The following is an 11,981-nucleotide window of genomic DNA, read 5'->3' as shown; positions in this document are numbered from 1 at the left end:
TACCCTTCAATATTCTTTTGCAGGACCCAGTGACTCTTCTACCTTGTATGGCTCTCTCCTGCCATATCACCAAACTTACCTAAGATAGCTCCCAAGTACTTAAATTGTGCTACCTCTTCCAGTCTTCCTCCCCCTATATCTGTAACAGTTTAGAACACTTTGTTCAGTCACTCTGGAAGTCTTTGCAAGTTCTATCCTTTCACTCTGATGTAGGCTGTGTGGAACTAAATGATACTTCTTTAATTATTCCTTGAAAAGTTTTGATTTTCATAAGGCAAATTCGGGGTGTCATGTTCTACATGCATTAATATGTTGAATAAGTATGATTCCTTTTGTCATTGAATTTTGACCATCCATAAATTCACTGCATAAATGAAATGAATTTCTTTTCAGACTGCTTTAAACTTAATACGAGATGGGCACCTTGGGATAAAGCCAGCTGCCAGAGCTTTCAACATACCTGTGGCTACTTTATACAATGCTACAAAAAGGCATGACATCTCCAGTCCCATGCAGCAGGTAACAGAGAAACCGACAAGTGAGGCACTGAAGAAACATTCAGGGTAATTGGAGGTGAGAGTAGATCACGCACTAAGTCATAGGTGTAATAGGCAGGAAATCTCATTGAAATTGGATAAAATTCCTAATTAGAGTATTGTACAAGATGTGATGGTTAAATGCAAGTTCAGAAAATAATCCAAAATTTATCTTGAAAAGCAATTCTATTCCGATTGTGTGAAGATTCACGTGAAGTTGCGTTTTACTTTTAATAAGTTTAAGAATATTTCTAAATGCACATCGTTATATTCATCCCCTCACTTCCAGCCCTGTCTTCTTCCATTTGGGTAGGAATAATTTTTTAAACAGTTAGTCACTGCATCTTTGTTCACATATTCTTCACAGTAAATCTGGTTCTTGTGCATGAAGCATTTGCCAGAGTCATTTCTTTATGGATATCACAAAAGGAAGTTTTTTTTTTTTTTTTTTTTTCTGTCTCCCGCATTTGTGAGGTAGCTAGGTGTTCATCTTAATTATGATTGGAAGATGCACCCCAGAAAATTGAAATGTTATTTAGGTAACTACAAATAGTTATTGACATACTTCAGGTGGAAATGGAAATAGTAGTTAAGATTATTTGTAAGACTGCTTTATCATGAGAAGTACTAATAGTGAGTTGCAACAAAACTATCATGTCAAACTTAAATGTAGATTTGACCTTGCCAGAGAATGAATATTTTTAACTGACTACTTCTACAATCCATAGGTATGGGTCTCCTACAGCTTCAAGGCTGCGATCCAAGCAGGTGCAAGGAAATAGATTCCTTGAGATTGAGTAGTTCCTCAATGAGATTGGACTTTTTTTTATATCTTACCAGTCTCTCAATAAAGGTGTGTGTGTATGAACATAAATACATGCATATATATATGAGCGATCAGGGCCTGAACATGCAGGAGGGTGAAAGGCATGCAAAGAATATAGTGAATTGGAACGAAGTGGTATACCGAGGTCGACGTGCTGTCAGTGGATTAAACCAGGGCATGTGAAGCATCTGGTGTAAACCATGAAAAGTTTATTGGGGCCTGGATGTGGAAAGGGAGCTGTGGTTTGGGTGCATTATACATAAATACTAGAGAATGAGTGTGAACGAATGTGGCCTTTGTTTTCTTTTCCTAGTGCTACCTTGCACGTATGCGGGGGGAGGGGGTTTTCATTTCATGTGTGGCGGGGTGGCGACGGGAATGAATAAAGGCAGCAAGTATGAATTATATACATGTGTATACAAGTATATGTCTGTGTATGTATATATATGTATATGTTGAAATGTATGGGTATGTGCGTGTGTGGACGTGTATGTATGTACGTGTATGTGGGTAAGTTGGGCCACACATTCAGTCTCTAGTTGTCATGTATAATGCACCAAAATCACAGGCCCCACAAAACTTTCCATGGTTTAACCCAGACACTTCACATGCCCTGGTTCAATCCATTGACAGCAAGTCAACCCTGGTGTACCACATCATTCCAATTCACTCTATTTCTTGCACGCCTTTCACCCTCCTGCATGTTCAGGCCCCAATTGCTCAAAATCTTTTCCACTGCATCCTTCCACCTCCATTTTGGTTTCCCACTACTTCTCATTCCCTCCACCTCCAACACATATATCCTCATAGTCAATCTTTCCTCACTCATTATCTCCATGTGACCAAACCATTCCAACTTACATATGTATACTTATGTATAGCTCTCTTTTTAAACCAGGTATTCCCAATCACCAGTCCTTTTTCAGCACATAAATCGACATGGTCTTCATTTCCATTTACAACACTGAACACCCCATGTATACCAATTATTCCCTCAACTGCCACATTACCAACCTTTGCATTCAAATCACCCATCACGATAATCCGCTGTCGTGCATCAAAGCTACTAACACACTCACTCAGCTGCTCCTGAAACATTTGCCTCTCATGATCTTTCTTCTCATGCCCAGGTGCATATGCACCAATAATCACCCATCTCTCTCCATCCACTTTCAGTTTTACCCATATCAATCTAGAGTTTATTTTCTTACACTCTATCACATACTCCCACCACTCCTGTTTCAGGAGTAGTGCTACTCCTTCCCTTGCTCTTGTCCTCTCACTAACCCCTGACATTACTCCCAAGACATTCCCAAACCACTCTTCCCCTTTACCCTTGAGCTTCGTTTCACTCAGAGCCAAAACATCCAGGTTCCTTTCCTCAAACATACTACCTAACTCTCCTTTTTTCTCATCTTGGTTACATCCACACACATTTAGACACCCCAATCTGAGCCTTCGAGGAGGATGAGCACTCCCCACTTGACTCCTTCTTCTGTTTCCCCTTTTAGAAAGTTAAAATACAAGGAGGGGAGGGTTTCCAGTCCCCCTCCCGTCCCCTTTAGTTGCCTTCTATGATACATGAGGAGTGCGTAGAAAGTATCCTTTCTATCCTATCCCCAGGGATATATATATATATATATATATATATATATATATAGGGGATAGGGGAGAAAGAATACTTCCCACGTATTCCCTGCGTGTCGTAGAAGGCGACTAAAAGGGGAGGGAGCGGGGGGCTGGAAATCCTCCCCTCTCGTTTTTTTTTTTTTTTTTTTTTTTTTTTTTGATTTTCCAAAAGAAGGAACAGAGAATTGGGCCAGGTGAGGGTAGTCCCTCAAAGGCCCAGTCCTCTGTTCTTAACGCTACCTCGCTAATGCGGGAAATGGCGAATAGTTTGAAAGAAAATATATATACAGTAGGGGTGAGGGTCAAGTCAATTGGGAGGTGAGTTTGAATGGAGAAAAACTGGAGGAAGTGAAGTGTTTTAGATATCTGGGAGTGGATCTGGCAGCGGATGGAACCATGGAAGCAGAAGTGGATCATAGGGTGGGGGAGGGGGCGAAAATTTTGGGAGCCTTGAAAAATGTGTGGAAGTCGAGAACATTATCTCGGAAAGCAAAAATGGGTATGTTTGAAGGAATAGTGGTTCCAACAATGTTGTATGGTTGCGAGGCGTGGGCTATGGATAGAGATGTGCGCAGGAGGATGGATGTGCTGGAAATGAGATGTTTGAGGACAATGTGTGGTGTGAGGTGGTTTGATCGAGTAAGTAACGTAAGGGTAAGAGAGATGTGTGGAAATAAAAAGAGCATGGTTGAGAGAGCAGAAGAGGGTGTTTTGAAATGGTTTGGGCACATGGAGAGAATGAGTGAGGAAAGATTGACCAAGAGGATATATGTGTCGGAGGTGGAGGGAACGAGGAGAAGAGGGAGACCAAATTGGAGGTGGAAAGATGGAGTGAAAAAGATTTTGTGTGATCGGGGCCTGAACATGCAGGAGGGTGAAAGGAGGGCAAGGAATAGAGTGAATTGGAGCGATGTGGTATGCAGGGGTTGACGTGCTGTCAGTGGATTGAATCAAGGCATGTGAAGCGTCTGGGGTAAACCATGGAAGGCTGTGTAGGTATGTATATTTGCGTGTGTGGACGTATGTACATGTGTATGGGGAGGGGGGTTGGGCCATTTCTTTCGTCTGTTTCCTTGCGCTACCTCGCAAACGCGGGAGACAGCGACAAAGTATGAAAAAAAAAAAAAAAAAAATATATATATAGACATTTACATATTCATTCTTGCCTTCATCCATTCTCAGCACTACCCCGCCTCATAGGAAACAGCATCGCTACCCCCTGCTTCACTGAGGTAGCACCCTGAAAATGGACAAAATAGGCCACATTCTTTCACACTCAGTCTAGCCGTCATGTGGAATACACTGAAACCACAGCTCCTTTTCCACATCCAGGCCCCACAAAACTTTCCAAGGTTTACCCCAGACGCTTCACTTGCCCTGGTTAAATCCATTGACTGCACATCGACCCTGGTATACAACATCATTCCATTCACTCTATTCCTTGCACACCTTTTACTCTCCTGTATTTTCAGGCCCCAATCACTCAAAATCTTTTTCACTCCATCCTTCCACCTCCAATTTGGTCTTCCACTTCTCTTTATTCCTACCACCTCTGACACATATATGCTCTTGGTCCTTCTTTCCTCACTCATTCTCTCTAAACCATTTCAACATGCCCTCTTCCGCTTTCTCAACCACACTCTTTATTTCCACACATCTCTAAACCATTTCAACATGCCCTCTTCTGCTTTCTCAACCACACTCTTTATTTCCACACATCTCTCTTACCCTTTCATTACTTAATCAAACCATCTCGCACCACATATTGTCCTCAAACATTTCATTTCCAACACATCCACCCTCCTCCCTACAACCCTATCTGTAGCCCATGCCTCACAACCATATAATATTATTGGAACTACTATTCCTTCAAACATGCCCATTTTTGCTCTGCAATAACATTCTTTCCTTCCACACATTCTTCTTCACTTGTACGCCATTTCTTGTCAGCAAGACAGCTCCAGGAACAAAGAAGAGCCTTATTTGCTCTCAATTCCCTAGCTGTCATGAACAATGCATCAAGATCACAGCCTCGTATCTACAACCAGATCCCACAGACCTTTGTGGTTTCTGCTTCATATGCCCTGATTCAGTCCATTTCAAACACACATATCCTCTTTGTCCACCTTTCCTCACTCATTTTCACCATATGTCCCAACCATTTCAGCACACCCTCTTCAGCTCTCATGATCATATTCCTCTTATCACCTCAGCTCTCTCTTACAATATGATTACACACTTGATCAACCCTCTTCACACCACATGTAGTCCTCAAACGTTTCATTTCCATCACATTCACCCTCCTCTGTATATTCTCATCTATAGTCCATGCCTTGCATCTGTACGTTATCATTGGTTACCAGTATACCTTTGAACATTACCATTTTAACCTTCCATGTATTTACCTCTCTATACATTCCTCATTGCTCCCAAAACCTTCACCCCCACACCCTCCCTATGATTCACTTTCACTTCCATGTATCTACAACAATTCGCTCCCAGGTTTTCTCTGTTTAAACATGCTCCCAAAGTAACCTGTCTCTGTTCTCCTAAACCTAATGGCCTTGCTTTTACTCACATTTACTCTCAACTTTCTGCTTTTAATCATTCTCCCAAACTCAGACACCAACTTCTGTAGTTTCTCACCTGAATCTGCCACCAGGGCCATTTCATAAGTAACAACTTTTCTGCTTCAAATAGGTTTCCTCCTACAACATATATAGTAACATCTTCCACAAAGAATCTCTACCAAACCTATCATGTGCTCTCTTCACCATAAATGGCTTACACAAATCCTTCTGGGCTTATAAGTATTTCTCGCACATTCTTCAAATCAAACACCTGAACCACACATCGACTAACGCTCCTGAAACCACAATTTTCCTTACCAGATTGATGCTCTGTGCATTTTACCATCCTCCCAGTCACCTCTCTTCCACATAACTTACAAAGTACACTCAGCAAACTTATACCTCTTTAATTTGAACTCTCACCTTTGTATCCCTTGCCTTTATATAGTGGCACTGTACATGCATTCTGCCAATCCTCACACACCTCCCCATGATCCATATATTCAGGGAAAATTCCAGCTAACCAATGGTCAACACAATCACCTCCATTCTTAAGAAATTCAACCGCTGTACCATCCACTCCAGCTACCTTGCTACATTTTATCTTAAGCAAGGCTTTCACCAGATATGCTGTCTTCACCAAACCATTTGCCATGACTCTTGCTCTGCATACCTCCCGACCAAAACACCTTACCTTTGCCACCATATCATCAAAAACATTCAACAGCCACCAAAAGACTTGCTTCATCTCTTCACCTCATCACTACCTGTACATGTCAGCAGTTTTGATGCAAGGGTATTAGTGATGGCTGATTTAAATGTGAGTATGAGTAATGTGCCAGTTGAGGGTACAGCTGGGGGGCATGGGGCATTCAGTAAGGTTGGCATTTCGAGTGGGATGGGATTACATATTCCAAATGAGAGGAGATGGAAATAAGGTTGTGGTTGGAGGACTCTAAGGGGGGAGAATTAGTGTATTCACAGAGAGGGTCCAGCAGTAAAAAATACCAGGGTAGTGTGGAGAATAGTGGTTTTGATGGTCGGAAACACCCCAGGTAGATCCTAACCAATACTTGTGGATTACATTAAAATTTCTTACAAGAGAGTATTTCAGCACATGGCAGAAAATCAGATAGTAGAAGGGTTGTATATAATTTGAGGAACTATCTAAATGTATATCTGATGCCTGTTCCCTTCAGGAACTCCCTCAAGGGGTTGGCCACAGCAAAAGAATCTCAATTGGTGAATTCCACTGCTGCTTTTAAGCCCTTAGTGCCTTGCTCTTAACAGGCCACTGGCAGAGGTCAACTCTAGCACACTGTCTCTAGAGGCTCCTACTTAATGTTCCTACTGACTACTATACCTAATGTTCCAACCTATTATTTTTACCTAATGCTCCAGTCTAATATTCCTACATACTATTTCTACCTAATGCTCCTTTCTAATGTTCCAACCTACTACTTCTATCTTCTCTTTCCATTTTGCCAAAAGACAGGGTTAGTGCATAGCACCCACTGGAGGAAAATCTAGTTAGAGTAAGATGTGTAAGTTAAGTGTTGTCACATGTGATGTGTGATGAGGAAAGATTGTATGTTTGTGGATAGAATGCCACCAGTCCATTTGTAGGCTAGGCAGAAAGAAAAGGCAGCTACCTTGGGTCAGAGGAGTGCAACTTGACAACCACTGAAGTACTGGCTCATTATGCAGCCATCGCTTACCCTTCAAATACCCAGACGGGTAGTACCAGTAATAAAGCCTGTTAAGGGTGAGGCACTAAAGGCTAAGAAGCAGCACTGGAGTTCACTGGTTATGGAGACACTATTGCCGTGGCCACCCCCTTGTGGGAGTTCCTGAAGGGAACAGGCATCAAAGATATAGACAGATATCTCCCTGGACAGCAACTACCTACCAACTACTACCTACTAATTGGAGGAACTGGAGGGGAGGAAACAAAAAATTAAAGTTATAGAGGGAAGAGAAATTTCTATCCATATGTATCTTTGATGCCTGTTCCCATCTGGAACTCCCTCAAGAGGGTGGCCACTGCAATGGAGTCTCCATAATTAGTGAACTCCAGTGCCACTTCTCAGCTTTTAGTGTCTCACCCTTAACAGGCCACTGATAGAGGGCATGCCTAGCGCAGTGTTTGCAGAGGCTCCTACCCAGTGTTCCTACTGGCAACTTCTACTTAATGGTCCAGCTTAACAATCCTAACTCGTATTTCTACATAATGCTCCAACCTAAATAACGCTCACTACAGGAATATCCAGAATGAGCTGTGTGAGTTAAGTGTTGTGTTAAGGAGAGATTGTATGTTTGTGGACAGGATGCCAGTCATTCACATGTGGGTGAGGCAGAAAGATAAGACAGGTACCTGGGTGAGAGGAGTGCAACTTGACAACCACTTAAGTACTGGCTCACTATGCAGCTGTCACTAACCCTTTTGATACCCAAGTGGGTAGCACTGGTAAGATATGTCCTTGGTCATTGGCTACCTACCAACAACTATCTAAGCTGGATAATATCATAGGAAATTTAAAATCCTTGAGGCAGACAGTGGGAGTCTTTGTGGTGCAGGAGGTGCAAATGCCACCCTTAGAGCAGAAAATGATGGCTTTGATCAAAGTCAGAGATCTGATGATGCAGTCTTAGGCGTTAAAGTCTCAGAGAGATGATGATGATCAGGGAAGGAAGTGGACAGATAAAGTGTTCTACATTAGGAAGGTTAACTGAGACTGCTAATATTGCAGAAATGAACAGAAAATGGGCCAGATCTAGAAGCTGTGTCCAGAAGAGTGGAGCTGGTTCCAGTTGCTTGATGTTGGTCAAAGTGGCCCTGGGAACCATCCATCCACTTCACCTTGTGGTATTACTCTGTTGCAGCACCGGAGAATCAAAATGGAAATGTGCTTTCACGATTTTCCTGAAAAAAGAAAAAATTGGAGTGTAGAGTACAAGATTGTTTAAATTATGTGTTGTCAAATGTGTTTAAGATGGATAGGATGTGTGTTTGTAGACTGAATACCAGCAGCTCGCATGTAGATCCTCATGCACGCAAGGGCCTAAGCCCATCTCATCCCTGGATAATAATGTTAATTTGTCAATACATGATATTCTGACAGAAATCACCACAATGGTATCAATCTCTTTTCGTGATTGTGAAACTCCTAAGTTTAGGTAGAGGGCAGATAAGTAGCTGCCACCTTTTAAAATGACTGGCTTACCATTTAATTTTAGAAAGTTTTGGTATAGTAATTTCATCTCCTGGTCTAAAAAAAAAAAAAATTGTTTTAACTAATGACTTTGAGAACCACTGTTACAGTAAACTGAAGATACACTCTACTTTCCCATCAAATCTGTTTTTCATTATGGATAATTTGTTGTAACTCACGTTCATTTGAAGTATCCTGAAGTGGAGGTGATAAACCATCTGATGGTTGTTTTTTGACAGTGGAGAACTTGTATACATTTTCATCAGCTGGCAACTAGTAACAAGTCTTTTGCAGTGACTTCATGCTCCTTCCACATTTGCTAGTTAAGCTTGCCACTTTATTTACGCTCTAATAATATGTCTGGGCAGGATATGGAAGCTGTTATACACCTCATCTTCCTCCTGTCAAGACACTTTTAAAATTATTTTTTCTTTCCTTACAAGCTATATTCCTTTCTGATGAATTAACATGCAGATTTGTATAGCATTTGCTTGAGTATTGCTACTGTGTTTGAGCCTGGTTCTGAATGGGAAGATTCCGCATACAATAATGTCTTTTAAATGTTATAAACAAAATGAAAAATTTTTTGGTGTGTGTGTGTAGATATACACACTACTGTAGCAAAAGGGTTAAATATAACTACTTTGGAAAAAAAATAGCTGAAACAACACTTTCAAATATGCTGAAGATAGGCATTTGCAATATGTGCTTGCCTCACCTATTCTATACTTGTTGGCATGTTTTTTTTTTCTTTTTTTCCCCCCGCTGTGTCCCACGTTTGCAAGGTAGCACAAGGAAACAGACGAAAGAAATGGCCCAACCCACCCCCATACACATGTATATACATATGTCCACACACGCAAATATACATGCCTACACAGCTTTCCATGGTTTACCCCAGATGCTTCACATGCCCTGATTCAATCCACTGACAGCACGTCAACCCCGGTATACCACATCGATCCAATTCACTCTATTCCTTGCCCTCCTTTCACCCTCCTGCATGTTCAGGCCCCGATCACACAAAATCTTTTTCACTCCATCTTTCCACCTCCAATTTGGTCTCCCACTTCTCCTCGCTCCCGCCACCTCCGACACATATATCCTCTTGGTCAATCTTTCCTCACTCATTCTCTCCATGTGCCCAAACCATTTCAAAACACCCTCTTCTGCTCTCTCAACCACGCTCTTTTTATTTCCACACATCTCTCTTACCCTTACGTTACTTACTCGATCAAACCACCTCACACCACACATTGTCCTCAAACATCTCATTTCCAGCACATCCATCCTCCTGCGCACAACTCTATCCATAGCCCACGCCTCGCAACCATACAACATTGTTGGAACCATTATTCCTTCAAACATACCCATTTTTGCTTTCCGAGATAATGGTCTCGACTTCCACACATTCTTCAAGGCTCCCAGGATTTTCGCCCCCTCCCCCACCCTATGATCCACTTCCGCTTCCATGGTTCCATCCGCTGCCAGATCCACTCCCAGATATCTAAAACACTTTACTTCCTCCAGTTTTTCTCCATTCAAACTTACCTCCCAATTCACTTGACCCTCAACCCTACTGTACCTAATTACCTTGCTCTTATTCACATTTACTCTTAACTTTCTTCTTTCACACACTTTACCAAACTCAGTCACCAGCTTCTGCAGTTTCTCACATGAATCAGCCACCAGTGCTGTATCATCAGCGAACAACAACTGACTCACTTCCCAAGCTCTCTCATCCCCAACAGACTTCATACTTGCCCCTCTTTCCAAAACTCTTGCATTCACCTCCCTAACAACCCCATCCATAAACAAATTAAACAACCATGGAGACATCACACACCCCTGCCGCAAACCTACATTCACTGAGAACCAATCACTTTCCTCTCTTCCTACACGTACACATGCCTTACATCCTCGATAAAAACTTTTCACTGCTTCTAACAACTTGCCTCCCACACCATATATTCTTAATACCTTCCACAGAGCATCTCTATCAGCTCTATCATATGCCTTCTCCAGATCCATAAATGCTACATACAAATCCATTTGCTTTTCTAAGTATTTCTCACATACATTCTTCAAAGCAAACACCTGATCCTTTGTTGGCATGTATGTCATATATATATTATCATATTTTAACTCGTTTATCCTAAAATCCTTTTAGTTCAAGATTTATAAAATTCTTTTTTATTGCTTTTACCATGCCCTGACAGAGAAATGTGTTTTCTCAATTGATACTTTCTTCTCCAGGGAGCTAACAAGGTACCTTGCAGAAGGAAACGTTCTCTCTTTGTTAGCACGGATGGAACACATTTCCATTGTCTGCCACCCCATTCACCTACGCTGCCAGAATCAACTTGAGTGCTTATAAGAAACAGTTTACAGACCAGTGTAGTCACCATCTTTCACTTTTTCGTATACCTGTATGTGTTACACTATTCCTGTTTCATGAATTTTGATAGCCTATACAGTATACTTTAAAATATTATGTAAACAGAGTATGAGTACAAAAATATTAACTTGTACTATTTGTATTGTTGAAGTGTTCATTCTTACATTATGGAAGAAATTATAGGGTTACAATGTGACAGTTTTCTTGAATTTCCTTTCCAGAGCATATCATACTTCTGTATGTATCTGATGATGCTAAAGCTAGTAATGTAGCTGGTATTTCAACTGGCTTCCTTTAGTTCAGTAATTTCTTGGACAAAGCAGTTTTATATCTGAATGAAATGGGGGCACTTTTTCTGAAGTACATTTGAGCACAGCTCAGATCCATAACAAAACTTTGCAGTAAAGCAATGTAGCTTCTATGTTACTTTGAGAAAAAAAAAGTTAAGCTATGCGACTGCACTATTATTAAAAAGTGCACCACAAAAATCAAGGAACTTTAAGGGAAACAAAGACACATTTTCCACTGTTAAATAATCTCTCTTCCTTGTTCTATTAGAAATATTTTTTACTGGGGGTCCTCATTTAAGATAGGAGTTGCATTCCTTAAAAGTGATACTTAAAAGTGAAGCTCCTACTTTAAACAATGCCAACTTTACCATAATTAGTTACAAAAATATCACATTTCTGGAGAACATTACTGGACATACTCTTTCACATAAACATGCTGTTCTGGGTATTACTTAACACATTAACCCTTAACTTAGGACATGAGTCTTTTTACACAATTGCAACATGCCACATTTGATCT

General features: G+C 41.1%; 1 protein-coding gene across 14 annotated transcripts in view; it reads left to right on the top strand.

The window, feature by feature from the left end:
• Positions 1–11,367, top strand: part of LOC139753130 (uncharacterized) — a 250,412-nt gene extending 239,045 nt beyond the window's left edge. For 7 of the 14 annotated variants that reach the window (XM_071669258.1, XM_071669260.1, XM_071669256.1 and 4 more), the window contains exons 9-10: positions 394–519; positions 11,030–11,367. In XM_071669258.1, coding sequence (XP_071525359.1) covers positions 394–519; positions 11,030–11,140 — 237 coding nt within the window. In that variant the 3' untranslated portion in view covers positions 11,141–11,367. Of the gene's footprint in view, positions 1–393; positions 574–1,264; positions 1,390–8,311; positions 8,687–11,029 lie in introns of those variants that run through there. The other 7 variants (XM_071669269.1, XM_071669263.1, XM_071669267.1 and 4 more) reach the window with 5 other exon arrangements.
• The last annotated feature ends 614 nt before the right edge of the window (positions 11,368–11,981 follow it).

Source organism: Panulirus ornatus, chromosome 14 (assembly GCF_036320965.1).
Source record: "Panulirus ornatus isolate Po-2019 chromosome 14, ASM3632096v1, whole genome shotgun sequence".
In the NCBI taxonomy this organism is placed as follows: Eukaryota; Metazoa; Arthropoda; class Malacostraca; order Decapoda; family Palinuridae; genus Panulirus; species Panulirus ornatus.
This window is presented reverse-complemented; position numbering and strand designations above follow the sequence as displayed.